Source organism: Camarhynchus parvulus, chromosome Z (assembly GCF_901933205.1).
Source record: "Camarhynchus parvulus chromosome Z, STF_HiC, whole genome shotgun sequence".
Lineage (NCBI taxonomy): Eukaryota > Metazoa > Chordata > Aves > Passeriformes > Thraupidae > Camarhynchus > Camarhynchus parvulus.
In genome coordinates this window covers 26,685,868-26,709,491 of record NC_044601.1, presented here as the reverse complement: position 1 = coordinate 26,709,491, position 23,624 = coordinate 26,685,868, and the positions used below count along the sequence as shown (strand labels likewise).

General features: G+C 38.1%; 1 protein-coding gene across 1 annotated transcript in view; it reads left to right on the top strand.

The window, feature by feature from the left end:
• ADGRV1 (adhesion G protein-coupled receptor V1) overlaps positions 1 to 23,624 on the top strand; it is a 302,349-nt gene that overhangs the window by 143,845 nt on the left and 134,880 nt on the right. The window contains exons 79-85 of the mRNA XM_030969486.1: positions 768 to 1,010; positions 5,552 to 5,959; positions 7,042 to 7,226; positions 8,286 to 8,535; positions 8,691 to 8,830; positions 9,798 to 9,958; positions 14,699 to 14,799. Coding sequence (XP_030825346.1) covers positions 768 to 1,010; positions 5,552 to 5,959; positions 7,042 to 7,226; positions 8,286 to 8,535; positions 8,691 to 8,830; positions 9,798 to 9,958; positions 14,699 to 14,799 — 1,488 coding nt within the window. The remainder of the gene's footprint in view (positions 1 to 767; positions 1,011 to 5,551; positions 5,960 to 7,041; positions 7,227 to 8,285; positions 8,536 to 8,690; positions 8,831 to 9,797; positions 9,959 to 14,698; positions 14,800 to 23,624) is intronic.

Here is a 23,624-nt window from a genome sequence, read left to right as displayed (position 1 = left end):
CAAGGCAGAACATCATATTGTAAACTTAACACTGCTACCTTATTTTCAACAAGGAAACAAAGTTCCACAGCCTGTATTTTCAGAGTGAAATATTTCTCTATATGTGAAACATCACAAAAGTCTATCAAATAGTATTGTCTAAGCTCTGAGATTTTAAATAAATTAAGTGTGCAAATCTACTGAGTTTTTAATTTCTTGTAAAAAGATGCATGGACATACTAGTGTCTAATGCTTAAGTTGTATATAAAATGTTTTTCAGAACTTTAACTGAGTTCAGTACTTAAATACAGGGAAGTTATTATACAAATTAATTGCATTTTCAAAATTGCATACTTAATTCTGTGCAGTATTTCCAAAAGGGAGTAGGAATGCCTTTTTATAAGGTAAAAAGAAAATGAAAGAGCAAATTCTTCAGAAGTTGTACGTCTATGTAAATCTATAATCTGGAATATGGCACTCTTGGAGGGTACTGTCATTTATGTCAAATTTACAGTCACTATGCCTGCACTGTTTAAACAGCTACTTTAATGCATCAAGTTCTGTGTGAAAATCTGGGATTTAATAATTGTGTCTGACAGAGTGATGTTCATTGCAGTATTGTTTTTATGATATATTTTACTGTACTTATTGCACATTTCAGGAAGCGTGCTTGTGTAGCGTTATTAAAGTTATCCACTGTGCATACAAAGTAATATATAAACATTTATTTAAAGCTGAAAGTTATTAGTAGGTCTTATAATGATATGAAAATCATCACTCCCTTACAGGTTCCAGAATTTGAAACTTATATTTTTGTTGAGCTGTATGATGTAAGCACAGGAGCTGCTTTGAACAACAGTGCCAGATTTGCTTTCATAACTATCCTGGAAAGTGATGCTCCTCATGGTTTAGTTTATTTTGCTGTGGGATCTCGATTTGCTGTTGCTTATAAGAAGACAGCTTTAATCAGTCTGCAAGTTCTTAGAGATTCTAGTACATCAGTAACCACAATGGTTACCTACAGTACGCAGGTAAGACTTATTCTTATTTAATTTATTTTTATATCTTTTTCTGACCTTTAGGAAAGCACAGACTTCCAGCTCTTCAGGGAGATAGTGAGAGTGTTCCCCTGAGAGACTGCCCTCTCAGGAGTGGAAGAGATCTGACCGATCTTCAAGAAAGTCTTCCACAGAACACAGCAGCTAGCAATCCCCAGGAGCAAGAAATCAGGCAATGAAGGCAGGAGACTAGCATTGCTGAGTCAGAACCTGCTGGTCAAACTAGAGAGAAAGAAACAAAGGCACAAGCAGTTGAAACAAGGACAGGTGGGCTGGAAAGAGACTAGAGATAGACTGCAAATGTGTAGGGAAGGCCAGGGTAAAGCTGGAAGTGAACCTGGCAAGGGATACAAAAAATAACGGGAAGGGCTTGTTAACCAGAAAGGTATGTTAACTAGAAAGAGAAGGTCAAAGAAGGTGTTTGCCCCTGGTAAACAATGCTGGGAAGCTGGTAGCAACAGACTAACAAAAGGCTGATGGACTCAACACTTTTTTTGCCAGTCTTCTCTGGCAACCTTTTTTCCTACACCTTTGAAATAGGTGGACAGCAGAATGGGGCATGGGGGAGCAATTCCCTCCCACAGTATGGGAAAATGGGTCAGGTTCGTGACCATATGAGGAAATTGAATGTTCACAGCTCTGTGGGACCCAAAGAGATGCATCCCAGAATTGGTTGGAATTGGTTGAGGGAATTGGTTGATGTTGTTGCCAATATCGTATCCCTTATTACTTGGAAAGTCTTGACAATCAGGTGAAATCCCTGGTGACTGGAAAAGGGGTATTACTATATCCATCTTTAAAAAGGGAAGAGTAGAAAGGAAGACCCTGGGAACTATCAACCTGTTGGCCTCCCCTTTGTGCCTGGGAAGATCATGGAACAGATCCTCCCAGGAGCTCTGCTAAGGCATGTGGAGGACAGGGAGGAGCTTGGAGAGAGCCAGCACAGCTTCACCAAGGGCAAATCTGACCAACCTAGTGGACTTCTCTGATGGGATGACTACATCGGAGTACAAGGGAAGGGTTACAGATGTCATTTGTCTGGACTTCCATAAAGCCTTTGACACATAACTCACAAGATCCTACTCTCTAAATTGGAGAGAGATGGATTTTATGTTGGATTTGAATGGACTGTTATTTGATGGATAACAAAGTGGTTGGATGGTCACATCCAGAGGGCCGTAGTCAATGCCTCAGACTGTCTCACACACAAGTGGTGTCCCTCAGGGATCTGTATTGGGACCAGTGTTATTTACTGCCTTCATTAATGGCATAGACAAAGGGGTCGGGTGCACCCTTAGCAAATTTGTAGAAGACACCAAGCTGAGGGGTGTGGTTGACGCTCCTGAAGGATGGGATGCCATCCAGACGCACCAGGACAGGCTCAAGAAGTGGCCCTTGGAATCTCATGAGTTTTAACAAGACCAAGTGCAAAGTGCTGCACCTGGGCCAGAGCAGCCCCCAGTACAGGCTGGGGGATGAACAAATTGAGAGCTGCCCTGCCCTGAAGGACATGGGGGTGCTGGTGAGGGGCTGGACATGAGCCAGCCATGGGCACTTGCAGCCCAGAAAGCCAAATGCGTCCTGGGCTGCATCCAAAGCCCTGTGGGCAGCTTTGGAGGGAGGAGATTCTGCCCCTCTGCCCTGCTCTGGTGAGACCCCACCTGCAGAGCTGCCTCCAGCTCTGGGGTCCTCAGCACAGGAAGGACATGGAGCTGTTGGAGCAAGACCAGAGGAGGCCACTCAGTTCATCAGAGGAATGGAGCACCTCTGCTCTGAGGAATGCTGAGAGAATTGGGATTGTTCAGCCGAGAGAAGAGGCAGCTTTGTGCTGACCCAATTGCAGCCTTCTAGTGTCCTAAAGGAAGCCTATCTGAAAGTTGGAGCGGGACTTTTGGCAAGGGCATGTAGTGACAAGAGGGAATGGCTTAAAACTGAGAGTCAGTAGGTTTAGATTAAATATCAGGAAGAAATTCTTTACTGTGAGGGTGGTGAGGCGCTGGCAAGAGAAGCTGTGGATGCCACATCTCTGTAGGTGTTCAAGGTCAGGTTCAGTGGAGCTCTGAGCAACCTGGTCTGGTGACAGTTGTCCCTGTCCACTGCAGGGGCTTTGGAACCAGATGATCTTTAAGATCCTTTTCAACCCAAACCATTCATAAAATCATGGATTTTATTATTCTTTTTATAATTGAAATTAATTAAATAATAATAAATTAAATATTTGATCATTCTTTAAAGTATATATCACTGTGATTAGCATTTTTTTCAGGAAACTGTCAAACATTTGCTGAGACTAGATTCTTTGTTTTTCCATTATTAAAAGAACTTTTTCTTATTGCATTGTCAAGAATATTTTTTTTAGCAATATCTTTCAGTGGCCTCAAAGATTATGGTCAGCCAGGCACCTAATATATTTTTTTCTTTGTTCTAAGGCTCTTGTGAGCCTTCAATTTTTGAGGCTTTTTCATCTGAAATTAAGTTTTTATCCTTATAGTTATATTTACAACATCCAGATAGAAGGACACTTGATCTGTTAGGGAACAAATTTATTATTAGTACCAGCACATATATAGGAAAAGAGAGAGGAATTATTCAAATTTTATTCAATATTCTTGGAGTACTAAACAAAAAAAATGTTCTTCTTGTCAAAAATAGCATGAGGTAAAGTAAATTTTATCATTCCCATTATTTTTTTGTTGGATTATGCCCTTTATGTAAAAAAAACCCATAATCCAACAATTTTTGAGATGTTTACATCTGAAGCACAAGACTCTTCTAGCTGTTGACATGTTTTTCTCTTAAATGCACACCTCACTCACTATTATTGCAGCTGATGAAGTTTCTCCTTTAGCAGATTGCAAAAACATGATTCCTGCCACTTCCTTAGTATGTGTGAATCCAGCATCAGGGCACAGGTTACAAGAGATACTCTTTCAAGTTTACCATCATTAGTAGTAGTTAGCCTGATCAGCTTTGAATTTATGCCTAAAATAATTGTTTTGGGGGTGAGTTATTATAAACTTACCCTTTATAATAAAAGGTTCAGCATTCTGTTGTTATATTCAATGCATATCTGTTTTAACTATATAGGTTTACATTGTATTTCCATCCATTTATTATATAGTAATTGGCCAGAGTTTCAATGAGATTGTATGGTAACAAATTTCACATTTATTCAACCTAAGAATTCACGATAATTTAGCTGTTAAATGGAAAAGAAATTACTACTGTCCAGTGTATATTTAAGCTAAAATATAGTGAGCAATCTCTTATCCATTTGTAATTTTTATAACCAACCTTCTTTAGACATTTTTTAGGTTTTGAGGGTGCATGGCCAAATACTAAAGCATTGGTATTATTATGTGCTTTAAAATAAGAGGCCACAGCAGACAGGAAGGCAATAAACTTATGTTTATCTCAACCTACAAAGGTTTCTTAGACATTGTTCTTGTTACTAGTGCTTTTATTTCTGCTTATTTCCATTTCCTAGTGGGAAGGGATAAACAAAAGGAAACTTCTCCCCTGGAATTTCCACAGGTGATGTGATAATTTCTAGTGCAATTTTGAACAGTTACAGGCTGCATTGACTTACCAGGTTCTCTAATGAGCTCAGAAAATGTCTGATTTATTCCATAAATAAGCTCTACTAATAAAAGCTAAATATTTTCAAAAGGGGTCTAGTATTTCACTAATAAAAATCCTCATTTTATTCAGTAGGAGACCTTTACTTAGGAGTAAATATACAAGGTGCCCTTATTAAATTAATATATACTTTGGAAGAAATAATACAGTTGAATAATAGCTCAGGATGTTAGTTTCCTCTTAAAGAAAGTTTATTATATAACCAGATGTAATGTCAAGGCTATGGCAAGTGACAAAAAGAATAAGACTTTGAAGAATGAAACAGTAACTGCAAATCTCATGGAAGGTAAAACCAGTGTTGCTTCACAAGGAAATAAGGCCATGTAGCATTACTGAATATATGTATTATATAGCATTTGCTTTGCTTTGCATTAAATGGATTATTCATCTTTAAGTATGTATTCTGGGACTGAAAATACCATGAATTGATATTAATTTGGACACAGATATCCAAAACTTTTGCTTTACTTTTATTTAGTTTTCTATGTATTTGTAGTGCTTTTCTCTACCCTAAAGTGAGGGATTTTGTGCTGCAGTCATAATCATACATCAACCATTCTGGAATTCACACATGTGCTAACATTTCTGTAGCATTTATTCACACAGAAGAGTTTCCTGGTTTTTGTTCTGGAAAAGAAAGAGACCCTTTTTACTATTGACAATATATAATTCTTTTCCTAGGTTTGATTGATTACTAATTCAGGGAGATAATTATTTTAAATGTAATGTTTTCATCACTCATAGCTACTTTTTGAAGGAGGACTTATTTTTTACACATTTTGTTTTTACCCACTTAAAGTATGTTCTACAGCAGGTGGTTTTGAACAATTACATCTATCATAATGTTGCCTAAAACTCTTTTGGTTTGTTTTAAGGAACTACAAAAACCTGAACCTATTGGACGGACCTTCATATCTCCAGCTGTGGCAGGACAAGATTTTGCCAGGTCTGAAGGTTTATTGACTTTTGAATATGGACAGAGAAATGCATTCCTGGATGTGACCCTGACTCCAAAGACAGGATCTTTAAACCCATTTCCTAAACGTTTCCAGGTTGTACTTTCTAATCCCACAGGCGGTGCCAGGATAGATGATGTGTATGGTATTTCTAACATCACCATTGTCTCAGATTTGGACTCCTTGCCAGTTTGGGGACTGATTGATCAACTGCATCAGCCTCTTGATGACACCATTTTACACAGAATCCTTCAGAATCTGAATGTCAAAGTGGCTACAGAAACTACAGAAGAGCAACTTACTGCTGTGGTGCATATAATAGATAAGGTAAACACTTCCTGTTTGTTCTTAAATGACTAATGACATTAATTAGAGTATAATAACACAACAAGGCACACACACACACACATATATATACACATATACATATATATATACACATATACATATATATATATATATATATATATATATATATATATATATATATATATATATATATATATATATATATATATATGCAGATCACATCCACAGCAGTGACTCAGAAGCACAGGCTGCAAAAGTGGAAATTGTGAAGTCCCACAATCAAGGAAGGGGTTTGTCTGCTACTAGTTAGGAGGTGGCAAGAAATCAGAAATCAAATATGTTGAAATGAGCAACTAGTATTAATTTTGCATACATACTTGTAGCTCTAGATTTTCTACTGTGCAATTTTCCTTTTGGTACTGCAGTTTCATAGAGCTTATTATGTTTTCTTGACTCTTGGGTCACACCTTTGTTGCTTTTAGGCCTGGCACAATCCCTGCTCCTATCTTTACAGCAGACTGCAGTCAACACACAAGCAAATCGTACCTGGGCCAGCTGGAGTCTACTGTAGTCAAACCAAGCATCAGTCTTTTTTCCTCCAGTAGCTTAGGGAATTGGGTTCTCAGGATAGCTGAGTGCTTAAGCATTGCTCTAATTTCTATGAAAATTATGAATTAGTTTTATGGCATTCTGTCTCTTCTGGACTCTTGGAATGATGCATAGAAGCTGGAAAATTTCTAAATATCTAGATACAACGCATTATAACAAACTCATTCATTTTTGATTGTTGCCACACAGAAAATGGAGAAAATAATTTAAAAACTTCTAGGGCTCAACAATCTTTGGTTTGTGGAAGAATGAAAAATGCCACATCCTTTCTTTAATAATCAAATCCCCCAGTAAGCATATCTTTATGTAGTTTTGACAGACTGTGTCTTATGCCTTGGAAACTCCTATATGAGTTTGGGACAAATATTCTGAACTTTCAGTTTGAATATTGGAATCACAGAGAGGGTATCACTAAACTATTGAACATGAGGAAATGTTACAAGGAGATTCCTTTGTGTAAAATGTTGTTTGATTTCTTCTCCTCTCATTAGGTTGCAGGTGTAGGTGAAGAACTGTTACTCACTGATGAAAGTAGAAGTCTATTCTATGAGATACTCTGTGCTCTGGCTAGCCCAAAACGCAAGGACACACAAGGATATAGCCTGCTTGCTGAGGTGACTGAGCAGTTTGCTTTTTCTCTGTTGACTGGGATAAAGTGTGGATCACCAGGAGAAAGGTTAGTAAGCTTGAATTCATAGCATGTTTTGTAAATACATGACAATTTACCAATATAGAAAATCTAAATTATATTTTCAGAAGAGGGACTTATCTGCTATCTAGTATGTTACCCATATATGAATATGTTGTTACAGTGTCACGATCTTACAAAGCACTGTGTCACATTGCCAGTATATATAGTGCTTTTTAGGATTGGGTGTAACACATAACTGTTACTTTGGTATGGGGTAGATGTGGGAATATGAGTCAGGAGATCTGGTATGTATTGATGCACCTCTAGCTCAAATATTGCCTGGAAAAGTATGCATTATTCTTGCTAATAAAATAATATGTGATTGTATGAAGCAGAGCTGTGTTCTAAGCCTTAGATGAAAGTTAGCAACCCAAACTTTCTACTGGCATCTTGTAATTTGTATGTTCTTGGTTTTGCTCACTTGAACAGTGTATTAAAATGTTTAAAGCTACTCATAGTTTTAAATTGCTAGTTTTGTCTCCAAGAGCATAATAGCCTCATCAAGCTAATGGGCGGGAGAAATAGGTGACTGAGAAAGCGATTATTCTTTTTTATGAGACAGATGGTTTTAAACACTTTGTTTCCCCATTGGGGATCTATTAAATAGCTGGTAGTGGAATGTGTGTTCAGTGTTTAGAACTTAAAAGTTAAATTCTTTATTCCATGCGTTTTGCATCATCTGTTGGGAAAAAAAAATAATGCAACATCATCCGTTTTAATGCTTCCCCTGTTTTTTAGACTCAGTTGTACACCAAGTTGTAACAATGAGTGTTTTGATAAGCTAATTCACTATGAAAAGGTTTTAGTTGCAGGTCATAAGGAGCAAATCCCAGAGAAGAAATGAAGACGCTGATATATGTAAAAAATTCAGCCCTTTTTTTTTTCTGACAGAAACTGAAACAGTGTGCCAATTAAATATCACAAGTCTAAAAATTATGAATTAATAAAGCACTAACGAATTACGAATACATTTTAGAGTCGTTACGTGATGAATAGTGAAGCTTGGTCCCACTTACCAGCCTTATTGCTTTTCCATTTCCACAGAGGCAAAAATATCCTTGACAGCTGCCCATATATTGCAATAATGGCTCACAACTGGTTTCCTCAGCAAATCAATGGACATAGATTTAATGGAAAAGATGGAGATTCTATTCAAGTCCCTGAACATCTTCTAGAGGTCTCTGTAGTATTAACATCTCCCCAAGAAGAGAACTGTGAATCTGTACAGTTCACAGAATACAGCAGTCAGCAGTGGTTCCTAACTAGAGATAAAGAACTTACCCTGAAGAACAAGGTTTGAAGATAATGCAATTTTTTTTTGCAAGAATTAGTTTTAATCTAGATATTGCTCAAAACATAATAAGTGTTTCATGGTTGTCTCTGATTAAAATGAGCGCTGTGTTGAATCTTAATTTTAAATATATCTTTACATTGTACATATTGTTTCAGGTTTTTTCAATGAGCTTGAAGGGTCAGAGTTCACAACCTTTGAAAGATAATAGTGAAGTCATCTATCGTATTTATGCTGAAGGAAGTCGGATTGTTCCACAGAAGTCTCTATGTCTCCTCTGGAATCAAGCTGCTGAAAGGTTATCTTATTATTGTGTTTAGTTTTACATTTTCTACCATGAATCTATGTATTTGTGTAAAATGTGATAACGCCAATTAAATAACTTGCAAATATAAAATTGATCCATTTCATGTCTTTTTAATTTTTCTGGCCATATTACCAGTACATAAAACATTTTTTATAATAAAATTAGTAGTTATTCTATCTCAGATATTTCTCAGACTTCCACCCTTTTTTCATTCAAAATACTATTTAGATTGTATAATGATGCATTAGGTTACAGTGACAGGCCATAAATCTAGAATTGCATCAATGAATGTGTTAACAACTTGGAGATAATAATGTTCTGTATCCCGCCGAAGTCTAGTTGATTTAGATTCAATTTCATTAGACCAACTGGATGATATGAGCCTGCTATTGATACAAACTATTTGTTTTCAGGAGGAAATGCACCACAATCTACCTGTATGCTCTCCTTTTATCTATGCACAAATTCCAGTAGAAATGGCTTAGGATATCACCTGTGGTATGCCTTATCCTTTTTCCAAACCACTTCAGCAATACTGAAAAAAACCTCAACAAAACCCAAAGGACAAAAAACCCTGAATTTTAATTTCAAACCAAAAAACAGCAGAATAAAATGTTCTCCATAACAGGATAAGGTGTTGAGCAAATAAAGTAACAATTTGAAAAGTCAGACAGACCTAGAAATCTAGTAGAAATTTGAAAAACATGGCCACAAAAATTCCCTAGTGAAAAAAAGTTAATTTCAATACATTTACAAAATTAAAAAAAGAACATGAAAAACAACATTTTAATCTCATGTAAATGTGCTAGTTTGAGCACTGCACATGATAGATTACAGAAAACACCGCTGCAATAGTTTAGGGAAGTTGGTATTCCAGGAATACGACAAAAATTTTTAAGCCTGCTTAAAATGTGAATTACGCAAGTCTATTTCCAACTTTGTGAAACTTGTTTTGCAGCTGGCTGTCCGATAGCGGGTTCTGCAAAGTGGTTGATGACACATCAGATTATGTGGAATGCTCCTGTTCTCATATGTCCATTTATGCAGTTTATGCCCAAACAGATAACTTGTCTTCATACAACGAGGCTTTTTTTTCTTCTGGATTTATCTGTATTTCAGGTCAGTTCATTTAAGACAGTTTGCTCATTAATAACAACTGATGACCAGTAAAACCGGTTGATTGATTATTTACATTTTTGGTAGCTCATGACAATCTTTTTATTTAGTGGAATATTATTGAATGAATGTTTACTAACTTCATGTTATTGTCTGGTATTTGCACAATGACAAATTTTGCCACTGGAAAAAATGTCAGGCATAGAAATATCACAGAACCAGCTAAGTTGGAAAAGATTTTTGAGGCCATCGAGTTCAACCTATGACCTAACAACACCTTGCCAACTAGATGATGGCACTGGGTGCCACATCCAGTCTTTTCTTAAACACATCCAAGGGTGGTGATTCCACCACCTCCCTGAGCGGCCCATTTTCAGGGATGCCTCCTGGCTCATATTTTGGCACATAGGGGCAGCCTGCTTCTGTGCCTTCAAGATTTTTTTCATGAAGTATGTCCACTTTCCTGGATCCCTTTGCTTTTGAGGGCTGTTTCCCAAGGTTCTCTCCAAAACAGCATCTTGAATTCCACCCTCTGGAAGTCTAGTGTAGAAGTTTTATTGAAGTTTCAATATCCTTGTTTCACTGAATATTAAGAACTCTATTATTTCATGATCACTGTGCCCCAGATGGCCTCTGACCCCCACATCTCCCATCAGCTCCTCTCTGCTTGCAAACATCAGGTCTAGCAGAGCCCCACCCCTGGCAGGCTCACTCACCATCTGTGACAAGAAGCTCTCCTCTGTACACTCCAAGAACCTCTAGACTGCCTCTTTTCCACTGTGTTGAGTTCCCAACAGATACCTGGCAGGTTAAATGTCCTACAAGAACAAGGGCTGGCAATCTTGAAACATCCTCCAGCTGCTTATACAATAATTCATCCATCTCTTCATCCTGGTTGGGTGGTCTGTAGGAGACTCCCACCAGGATGTCAGCCTTGTTGGCCTTTCTCTGATTCTTACCCATGGCACTTGATCTTATTGTCATTAATCTCAAGTTCCGTGGTGTCCAGAGGCTCCCTAGTGTACACAGCTGCCCCTCCACCTCTTCCCCCTCTCCTGTCTCTTGTGAAGAGCTTGTAGCCATCCACTGCAGTGCTCCAGTCGTGCAAGTCATCCCACCACATTTCTGTGATAGTGACTCTGTCATCACTTTCCTGCTGTGCCACGGCTTCCAGCCCCTTGTTTGTAACCCACATTGCATGTGCATCAGTGTACATGCACTTCAGCTGTGCTGCTGATTTCACCACCCTTGGACTCACCTCTGGAGTGCCTGGTTTCATCCCCTTCCTCCTTCAAACCTAGTTTGAAGCGTTCTCAATCAGCCCTGCCAACTCATGGGCTAGAATCCTTTTGCCCTTGTTGAACAGATGGAGCCCATCTGACTCAAGCAGGCCTGGTGCTGTAAAAATTCCCCATGGTAGAAAAACCAAAATTCCTCTGATGGCACCAGCCCTTAGGCAGCCATTCAGTGATAGTGGGGGTTTTCCTATTCCTTTTATCATTCATCCCTGCTCCTGAAGGAACTGAGCAGAACCATACCTGTGCTCCTGCCCCACCAACCAATCAATCCAGAGCCCTGATGTCCTTTCAAATGACCTGGTACCCTTCTTGTCGGCCTCATCACTGCCAACCTGGCTGAGCAGCAGTGGGTAATAATCAGAGGGATGAACTAGTTCAGGGAATCTCCTGCTGATATCCCATACCTGGGCCCCAGGAAAGCAGCAGACTTCCCTATAGAATGGATCTGGGTGACATACAGGGCCCTCAGTTCCCCTCAGGTGGTGAACTTTCCACAACTACCCTTCTTCTATTCTTAATTTCCTGAGGTTGTGGTCCGTCTGACAGACAAAGTACACCTGGGAGACTCTCCAGATTTTTTTGTTTACCATCATCTGCCTGAGTCTCTGGACCCAGGGCCTTGTACCTATTCTATAAGGGCACCTGGGAAAATGATGGGGGTCAGGAGGGAATTTTACTACCTCTCTGAGTAGATACCCATTTCCATTCCCCCAGCCTGCTAGGTCTCCTCCTTCTGCCTGATGGTAAGAGGGACGGGGCTCCTCTGGCTCCTGCCAAGCTTCTCTCAGGTTGCAAGGCTGTAACTCTACCAGTCGATTTCTCTTTTTGCTCTCCCTAATACTCCTTAGCCTTTCTACCTCTTGCTTAAGCTCTGCTACCCGACAGAGCAGATCATTCACCAGCTCACACCACGCACAGGTGCCTTTTGCGCTGTCCTCTGGTACTGCCCCAGGCTCCCTGCAGCCAGGGATCTGGACAGCTGTGTCCTTCTTGGTGGGTTCTCTTTGGGCTTAGCAGTTTTGCTGGCAGCAGCAGCAGGCTTTTGACCATTTGTAAACCGTTACTGGATCTAGTCAAGTCAGTAGAAAAAAAAACCCAAAAAAACCCAACCAAAAGACACCCCTCTAACACAACACACCACTAGGAGCGAGGAGAGCAACTGTATCCCTCCTGTGCAAACTGCTGTACAATGCTCTCACTGCTGTGCCGTGCCCCTGTTTGCCCAGTCTGGCTCAACATTCTCCTTAGAGCAATTTAAATCTCCTACATGTGGTCCTGGCAAATTCCTTGCTTGCCTGATTGGCTGTTTCCTTGGGATGATTTATTGAAAAGAGATAATATGTCATTCATTTGGGGAAGAAACTTAAAAATCCTAAATTCATCTGTGTTTCTAGCAGGAGTACTGTAATCCTCTGTCAAATTTCTTTGACAATTTTAGCTGGAATTTACACTCAGAAATGATAACTCAGGGGAGGTAGATTCCATTAAACTCTGCTGCCTTACTGCTGCCCAAGATCTTGGGGAAAAAAACCCTAAGGGGTTAACCTATAAGTAACATGACACTTCATTAGCAGCTTCAACAGCATAAATCACAAAATTCGAGGCAAGGAAGCAGGGGATCTAAGTTCAGAAATCAACTTGACTTCTGAAGGAGCCTTTCAGATTGCAGCTGGGTTACTATTATGTTGCAGCAATCACAAAAAAAGTAAATTTTCTCAGAACCACAGAATTATTTAGGTTGGAAATGAACTCTTGCATTTATGGGCACTAAAAGCAATGGGCTTATTAAGGAAATATGCTGCATGGAATTCTCGACTAATTTAACCCCCTTAAATGGGGGTCTGGGTGCACTTCTTGTGAGGTTTATGACTTCTATATTAGATCATCACTATATGAGTAAAAAAATTGTGCAAGCAGCTAAATCACCTATTTATCCCTTCCAAGCAAACTGCCCTAACAGATTAAATCTAGGCTCCTTAATGTTTTTAAAATGTCAGCCAAAGAAAATGAAGACAAAGAAAGAGGAAAGACCTCTCCATTTTTTAGCTGCTCCACACAAATTGATGGTTATATTTAACAATAAAAAAGGGAGATTTTAGCACATAAAAATAAGCAGATTTTAAAATACAATTGCTGGAATACAGAGAAAAAACAAGTAAGTTGATGAAACAGAATGTGTAAAATACAAAATGCTATAGAAACTGAAGAAAAAAATATGCAAAAGCTTAGAAAACATTTTGCTTAATTCGAATCAATAAAGATGCAGATCATTGTTCAGAACTAGTCACTTACAGTATATGTCATAAAAATGTGTTTTAAAAATAAAAGTAGTTTAGCTTGGTTAAGGATTTATTTTGAACTTGAGGCAAATGCTTTCCAATGCCTTTCAGTTTTTTGGCCATTTGAATATGTTTACTTGTGTGATGATACAGATTACTAGATTTAAATGAATGTTTTAAGTAACAAATTGTTCAGGAGTGATAAGGATGTTTTTCATATATCTTGACATTTCCATTTGGGTGTGAATAGAATATTCAAAAAAAAGAAGAAGAATCAAGTAGAATATTAAAAAAAAGAAGAATATTAAAAAAAAGAGAGAGACCATGTAGATGGTCATGTAAATATCACTAAGTTATTTTGAGATACTTAGATATAATATTTTAGCAATTATTTTACTTATCTCTTACAAATACTGGTAGCTGAACAAATGGTCAATCTCAAGACCAACCTAAAAGATCTGCCTTAATTACCCAAATTCCTGCCCTGACTGAAGAGTCAAAGTGCACAATTAACTCCAATTAATTCTGAGATTTTGCAGTGCTTTTCCTGGTGGCTTAACTTTCCTAGAATCCTTTTCCCAGGAACTACTTACTGGTAGGAAAGGGGCCTTGGTTGTGTTCATGTTTACAATTAATTAGTGAAACAAAAAGTGGTGTTATTTCTCCTGACTACTGCTATAACAAATTTCTATGCTCAACACAGATGAAACGGGAGACTGGCATTTAGAAGGTTATAACTGTTATAATAATGCTACCAAACAGAGGCATTTTTTATGTAACTGTTTCTAAAAACATTTTTTGGAAGGAGTAATATGAACACTGAACAGCTACCTTTGCTTTGAATATAACTATTATTATAATCACGCATATCATGCAGAACGGGACACCAAAGAAACGCTTTTCAAGAATTGCTTGTTTACATTATGAAATTATTTTAGCTCCCAAGCGTATGGGAACATTAAATATATTTTTGTACTTGAAATAAACTCATGAGTAATCCCAGTGTGAACCAAAATGATCATACTCTCCCTGCAAGGTTTGGTTGGGGTTTTTTAGGTAATCTGCGCCTTTGAGAAACATATGCTAGATAATATAGCACAGTTTATTAGTCTAAACTTAAATATGCCTTATTTTTTGAAACTTTTTTCATTATCATTTCTGTGTAGGTTTCACTTTGGCTATCATCTCCCACCTTTTCTGCACCAGGTGTGCCATGTTTGCAGCTAAACTTCTCACTCATATGATGGCTGCTTGTTTGGGTACTCAGGTAAGAAAAAAGGCTGAATTCTCAAAATGTAGTGTAAGTACATGTTTGCTTTTCTCTTCTTCACTTTCATGGCTGTGTCTGAACAGACCTTCTTCAGTGCAAATGTTTTTGGAAAGTGTAAAGTTTCAACATATGACACCTAAAATTTATTCAATATTCATATCCTGTGTTGGGAATTCAAGTGAAATTACACACCATCTGAGAATATTTAATGAAAACTGATGAATGATATAGCAATGTGAGAAAACATTCCATGTCTGGAATGCTGTGCTCAATTCTAACTTTTGAAGGATTTTGAAAGTTATTGTCTGGGCCCACAGGCTTTTCTGTCTGTGACCTGGTTTTTTGTTTAAATACACTATATATCAACTTTTATATGTAATTTTTATCTCTGAAGAATAATTCCTAAAAATAGTTCCATGTTGTGTGTAAATGTAATAATTTTAATTACAGAGGTGCAATTTGTATGGTTCTAAGTAATTTTGTCATTCATCCTCAATCTTTGAAATACATCATTCTCCTGATCTCTTTTCCTTTGCCATGCAAAGATTTTAAAAGTTTAAAACAAGATTTTTGAAAGAGGATTTTAGAAGAGTAACTGCTTAGCTAGTGAGCTGGTTTGGAGAAGTAAAGACAGTTTGGCAGTAGCTGTCAGATAAAGGAAGGTGGTTTTAAGTCAAGAGTGAAAAGACAGTGTTTGACAAGGGAGGACTGAACTACTGTACTAGCTGTTGTGAACAGCTGAAAGAAAATCTTTGTACAGTTACCTGTGTTGTGGTGTGTTGGCCTATTGTGAACTAGCCTGATTAGGTAGCAAAAATTCGACAACTCTAGGTAGATGATATATGTACAGCTGTAGCCACATACAAGCATTTGATGAGAAATTCACAATGTAATTGAAAATTTCATGAGTTTGCTAACCAATGACTCTGTATATTTAAGACAGTTTTAACTGAGAGCTTACTACATGAAAAACAGCGCTTAATAGTTTAAATACAAGGAAAATGTTAGTATTTTCCATTTCTATCTACTAATCTTTACTAGACACTGGATTTGTAACTATTAGCTCTCAGGCCAGTCTAGAGAATGAAGGAAGTTGGTGTTTCTCTGCATTTATATTTTTATCAGAAAAAAACTCCCCAAAAATGAAACAACACCCCCCCCCCCCGCCAAAAAAAATAAACCCAACTAGGAAGTTTTTTGTGGTAGCTCCACTGTTTTAAACATACAGAAATAATTAGTTTTTCTCTAATATCTGCACTAGGTGTTTATTAGGTTTGTAGTTTTGAGGTTCTTTTTAAATTGCTACCAGTGCACTAGTTACTCATGTCTCTAGATGGCAGTCAAATCTTCTCAGCACATTGCTCAGAAACTTGCTGTTCCAAGGCTGTGTCTGCTTTGTAGTTTCTCACAAAACTTCATTTCTCCATCAGTGATGGGGAATGGTGATTCAAACATTCAAGCTTCATTACATTCTTGGTGTATCCAGGGCTGCCAGCATTAATGGAGCACTTTTAAAGCATTCAAGAGTAGATGTTTCACCATGTGTTTGATGGAGCTCATTGGAAAAGCATAAAAGCCTAGATATTTATAAACCATTTTGTATTCCTTTCAAGCAGAAGTTCATGTAACAATTCCCTAAATGCAAGAAGAAAATAATTTCTGGGGTGAGATTTTCAGTTTTGGAGTAAATTTAGGTGAATTTTTGAGTATTCAAAAAAATTTAAGTAGTATGAGAACATACTTCACAATACTGTCAAACTAGTCAATACAATTTTTCTTTTCAGAGCTATAAACCTAGATTACAATCTTAATAGGAACAATTGTCATGCCCACCGTGCTTTGCCTGAGAATTCCCAGGCAGAATGCATGAATAAGCACTTTGTACATGGCTTATTTGTATATACTCAGCTTGATGCATCTTGTCCGCATTAAACTTCAGGGGCCATTTCCACAGTACATGCTGAGTATTAGAAATAACATGAATGTACTCTAAATTCTGTGTTTAGACTTCTTGTGAGTGAGCTGATTTTCCTATATGCAGTAGCCACTTCTCTGGAATATTTGAACATTCATAGACTGCTTACAGCAATTACTGTGTACAAATGGCCTTCCATTCTTACGGCCAGCAAAGCAAAATTAAAGTCCAGTCAAATGGAAAAAAACCTGTGTCATCCTATTTTTGTCAAACAAAAAATTATTATTTTCTAATTTATCCTGTCCTCAAGCTTCTTATACACTACTATGGTGCACTAAGCATCATCACCCGTCACTGCAATAACTACCAAACTGGCCAGGTCAAGTTGATCCTAGCACTGACTTTGATGGAAATGCATGATGAAGAATTATGTGACTCTGTTTAAATATTTCAAAATTGTGTTATTCAACCTGAGCAGAAATTCAAACATGCAGTTATGTTTTTCAAGAAGCAATAGTGCATACCATCTTCTTTTTAAAAAATTGTTAAACATTTATTTAAAACTTATAAACTGCATTCTTGGTAGAATTGTTGCTTTATTATTTGTACTCTTACAGATTTGGACAATTCTGCCAGAAGATAAATTTTAAAGATGTGATGATGACATATCCAAGAGATGATAAAGGAGCAGGATATGAATGAATGAATGAATTGAATGAATGAAGCTACAGGATCATACAGCCTGTAGCTTCTGCTATGCTATGAAAGTGAAATCTTTACAGAAACAGTGAAATGATGCTTCTGCTGTACTGTTTTAATCTTAACTCCTCTCTTCCAAAATAAGGAAATTCTCATTTTCCCCTACACAAAATCAAATGAAATTGACATATATACCTGGATAGGGGGAGCTTGCAAAGCGTGTTCCAAAATGAGGTTTCTAGAGTGATTCTTTATACCATCCACCACAGAGACAGTTTGTGACAGTGAGTGACTGAGTGTCAGCCCCTCTCCTGGCAGTAGAGGAAAGTTCTGATTTTAATTCAGTCTTCCGCTATGGTAAGCCTGAGCCTTTTAGTCAGCTCCTGCGAAGTCCTAGTTCAAGGACTGTTTCTGAAGAAGCTGAGAGGTACAGAGTTTCACTAAACTCCAGGTCCATATGAAATATGAAACTTCAGTGGAACAGGAAGCAACAAATATTTTTATGCATTACTTTAAAGTTAGAGCCCAATTTCCCAGAGTAAGGGAGTTTGTCTTTGAGGAAAACTAGGCCTGAAATTTCCTTGCTCTTGATTTCCTTGCTGTAACCTGACAGCAGCAAATAATGCTGATGAGATACCAACAATTCTTACTTGTAAGATTTGAGAGGAAACAGAAAAGAACTGTATACAGTGATCCAGAATTGGTGCTCATTTTAGAAATTTGGCTCCATGCTGATGTGTTTTGTCCTGTTACTTTGCGATTTGAAATATTTCAGTAAGAATTATGCGTGCTATGTATTCTTCTTCCTCCCTTGTTGTCAGAGTTCCTGTCTTTGGCATAATAAAGTCTAGCATTTCTCATTTATAGAAGGAAAAATTCTACAGATATCACTAAGAATGGAAAGTGGAAAATATTTTCACTTCCATTGGAGTTTTAGAGAGCACAGCTAGCTGAGACACTTGTTGGGTATGTCAGAAGGGGAAGGTGTGTCAGTAAAAATGTTCATGTGGGTAAGCTGCTTTCACCAGTTCCCTGCATAACATTTGTATCACAGTCAATCAATTTTATTTACTTTATAGCAGTCGTGTTGTACCAGGGGATACCATGTATGTTCCACAGTCGTACTGAAAACATGGTTCCCTATAATACTGCAGGCACTGACTCCTGGAGTCTCGCCTATTTTTTTTGGTTACCATTGCAAAAATTAGGACCTAACCCTTTTCTCCATAGACTATTTTCCTAGGTTTCAAACTGGACTTATTTAATTATTTACTAATTATTAATTATGTACTAGTTATTATTAAACTGACTTATTTACTTATATACTAATTATTACTGATTTCAGTAATTCCTACCAAGTCAGAGCACAGTTCATGCAGCTTCTTTCAGAAGCAGTTTCAATCTAATCATAAGTAGAACTATTTGGGAATGTGATTTAAATAAAAGACAATTTCAGAGTGGACTAACATAAATTGAATGCTTTTATAGCAAAGCAATACATTTTATGATCAATGAGGATTTGTGGGCCCATCTCTATTACTCTAAATTTCTATTTTTGAGTCTGCAATATCAAAGAAGAATCAGTCAAAGTTGGAGCTAATCAGAGATTTTTAGTAGAAGAGATTGTAATCTGTATCAAGATTTCATTGATTTTGTAAACTGTATACATTGATCATGTATATATGCAGATATTTTAAAGATGCTGGGTGAGTGGATGGAAGGATAGATAGATAGATAGATAGATAGATAGATAGATAGATAGATAGATAGATAGATAGATAGATAGATAGATAGATAGATAGTTAGATAGATAGAATGATTGATTTCAGGTGTTCTTGGGTGTTAGATAAGGTGTATGAGGTCCTTCAGAATCTGAGAGTCAAGAAATCCTTACCTGGAGAAGTGGGCTACCAAATCATTAGAATATATATTATGCACAATTAAACGGTGAGGAAGGACTGCTACCACAAAAGAACAGCAGATCATTCCTTGATCACCCGGATTTAAGACATTGAACTCCTAATTGCAGAATATTTCCCTTTTCTCCAGCAGAGGGAGTCAATTTACCTCTGAGTTCCATCAAGTGCCAAGCTGCCACAGCTTCAAGAGTTTTGATGGGATGATGCCTTAGAGCTAAAGCTCAGACAAAAGTAAAAGGCTCTGCAAATACTCTAAGAGTTTATCTTCTCGGTCTCAGTACAGGGAATGAGGAGATGTAGAAGCAGCTGAAAAACTTATATCCCAAGAAGAGAGAGTAGTAGTTGTGGCCAAGTAAATGAGTATAAGAAATAAATAGGAAATATTAAATTTAAATTTTATGGTGTTTCTTTTTATCTGCCAACAGAGGATTTTGGTGTTTTGCTGATAATCTAGCGCTATGGAAGTACCCATATATTTTTACTTTTGCTACTTGTAGGGATTTTACTTACACCACCCTTGTTCATTTTTCTCGTGTTGAGCCCCATGTAGTGTTATGCACAAGCTGTTAGGTTTTTTATAGATTATGTCCTAGGATTTGCCAGAACTCAGATATATGAGCAATACTATAACATATGTTAGAATGCTGCCACATTACCTCACACCTCCTGTCCTTACTACAAACAGTTTATCACTTGAAGTATAAGAATATGAGATTTGTATCAGCTAATGCCTTCCAGCTCTTTTTTATTATTCTCTACTTTTTCCCGACATCACAAGCAGTTGGGGACCACACACACAGCAGAACAGATAGAAACATTCCCAAGTTGCCTATTCACTGCTATTCTTGGTGTCGTACTGTGAAGCAGGTTATACTGCTGCCTCTCTATTTCATGCTTCATTGTAATTTTTCAACTCTTTCTCCCATTTTATGCCTCCTTTCTTCATCTGCCTTTGTTCTGTACTCTCATGTGTGCCATTCTGCTTTAATAAAAAAGTAGTTATCTATTACTTCTCCTAATTAGCAAATCTTCTGTTGCTTTTTTCCCTAGTCTTTCCTCAAACCTGCCCTGATGGAGAGAAGGACAGCAGCAGTTGCTGTTACCCATAAATTCAGACCATAGCAACAGCTGTGCTGTATTGATATGAAGTCTCCAAAACATTCTCAATTTAGCTTATGTTTCAGAGGAAAAAATCTATAGGGTTTTATGAGCAAGAGGGCTTCAGTAATTTTCCTTTACAGCTAATTAAAATTATACTAGCCATTGAAACTTTTAAGTTCTGTTCTTTCTCCACTACTGTCACTTTACTTGCATCCACATGCAAGAAAGTTTTGAAGGGGTCTTTTTTCCCATTTTGACAGTTTTCTCATTACCTGCTTCATAACTTTAAGGCAGCTCAAGTTCCATACACAGTAGATTCACAAATCCTTTTCAGGACTTAATTGGATTATTTGTTGATATGAAACCAGAGCCTGACTTTGCCAGATTCATATGGCAAGTTTACATTAAAGTATACTGGGGTTCTGACTTCTTTTGATAATAACTGAATATTATTTTCATAAATACCAGCTTACGATTTATGGCTATGGTTAACTTATGGCTGTGGTTAACTATGATTAAATGCTTTTTAATAATGCCTAATTTAATAATGCTTAATGCTTAAATAATTTTTGGTGGTTTAGTCAGTAAGCTGTGGTTGAATTTTACATGCTGGTAGATCTGATTTTGTTCCCATGGTCATTTTTCCCTATTTGTATAGAAAGTGCCTTTTGAAAATGACATTATAGAGATTTATAAGAACCAAACAAACAGATTATAACATGACAGACTTTTTTACTTTTTTAATTTTAAGCTATGTCAACATTTTAAAATATAATTTGAAAGAAAGATACTAACACATGTACTAACATGTGTTAGTACTAAAGATACTAACAAATGTAGATCTGATTAGATTCTGAAAAATTATAATGAAAACCTTAAATGCTTGGAATGACAATGAATAATCAGTGACATTATTAAAAAAGAGTTTGGGGTGTATATTAGCCAGAGGCAGAAACCAGAAGCATATAACTTATATGTTCATGTGCCAAAAAAACCCAAACTGTGTTCAGCCATGAAAAAGCGTTTAGAAAACCATGATGCTATATTTCCATGTTTCCATTTCAAAAATTGAAGAAATTAGGAAGCTTTTTGGGCAAAGATAGATCAATAGAAATCAACTAAGCACAAACCATGTGCATCATTAGAAATTAACATCTATAGTTGAAACATTTGCTGTCAGTAGTAGAATTTTATGTGGGTCTCAGAGACCAGAGATGGGAGAAAGTGCACAGAATTAACTACATTGTTTTACTTGACAGCTGAAATGGGATAGGAGTCTTTCCTTAGTCAATAATTGTGGACCAGGTGGCAAGAAGTAGCTTGGAAAGCAAAGGAATTCAAAGTCTAAAGATTGTCTGTCTGAGTAAACAAACAGATTTGAGTTAAATGAACTCCTAGCATCTCATTTACCCAGGGATACAAATGTCTGTTCCACTCAAAGGACAAATATTCTGATGAAAATTGTTAGCCCTTTCCCCCTGTCCCCCCAGTATTTATCCCTGGGCCTTGTAGTCGCCAGAGACTTGTGTTTTATTGTATCCTGCAGTAGTTTTGGACAGATACTGCTCTTGTCTGTGGTGTGGTGTAAACCTGCGTGTTTGTCATGGTTTGACACTGGCACAATGCCAGTGCCCCATGAAAATATACTTCCCTGGTGTTCGCTGTGAGATGTGACCAGGAAATAAGCAAAGCAGGCCTCTACCTTAGAAAAAAGTTTATTAACTAAACTACAAAAGGAAAAAAACCACACACACACACACGCACACACACACACCTGGAAAATGAAAACTCCACGAAAAGCATTTCCTCTCCCCCCCCCCACATTTCCAATACATCTTCCAAATTTCAAATCTCCATCCATCACCCTGTAAATACTCAATTCCAGTCCATCAAGAGGAGAGGAGTCCTTCTTGGGGCCATGGTGACCTCTTCCTTGCATGCCCAGCGCTCTACCACTGGACAAGGAACAGAGCTGCTTCAAGGGTTATCCTTTTAAGGGTGCTTTGACCAGTTCGAAAAAGCACAGTTTCCTCATCACTCTCGGGACCTCTTGTCCCCCCCATACTTGTCTACCCCTGGGGCCGGGGGTCTCCAAAACTGACCTCTCAGTTCTGAGCCATTGCCTCCCCTGCATGCAGCCTCTGTGTCGCGAGGAAGCATGGTTTGTCATGGCTGTACCAAAAGAGTCCGCAACCGCTACTCCATCATCCCTTTCCGGCCTCTTCTTTACTCTCCCAGCCTCACTCACTACTCCGACTGTCATTCACTTGCTCATTTCTCTTTATCATCCACTCCATCTCCCCTCTGGGAAAGGTCCAAATGCTCTGTGAGGTCTTCATTGTCCAGAAAGGGGTTAACAAACTCCTGCACGCGGCCAGGCTGCTTCCCTGCTGCACTCCCCTTCCCCCTCCTTCTTCACAGCCGATATCACTTCAAGGCCACAGGCCCGTACCAGCTTTCCCTCTCTTCTTCTGGCGGGGGGGCTGCCCAAATCTTCTCGGGGCCCTCTCCTGTCTCTCCTGGGTGGGGGCTGCCCAACGCCTCCTGGTGCCCCCACCACCCTTCCATCCTGAGGGGTCAGGCCTACCTCTGCCAGGCTGCAGGTTTCCCTCCCCGCCCAGCTCGAAGCCGGGAGGGGAGGCCTTGCCTCTTTGCTGGCCGGAAATCAAAGAGGGGCCCAAGGGAGTGCTCTGCTTCTAACCCCTGTGTTCTCAGAGGCGCATCCACCCTCAGTGGCCAAGCCGTGTCAATTTAAAATTACACCTATTGCCTCACCATTCCCAGAAAACCTGCTTCCTGTAAACCCACGACAGTGTTGCAGGCAGTCCAAGCACAGGTCTTCCACCATTGTGTAGAAGCAGGTGGAAAACAAGGGATATATAAATGTGCTCACTGTGTTATCCAAGGTTAAGTGGCACCTCTTTACACAAGCTTTTAGGCTTCTTGTGCTCTATGGCATCCAGATTCAAATCAGGAAAATTCAGTCTTGAAAACAAGTTAGTAAATAATTTGTGGTTTTGAGACCAAAATGAAAAGAAAAAAATTCTCAAACAATAACTTCCATAACTGAAGCTTTACTTTGACATAGGTGGCCTTTTATTTCTTTTTGATCTGTTCCCATAGTGAGAAAAAAGTTGGGAAGAGAGGAATCAAGTAGGCATACAATATGAATACATCCCATGAAGATG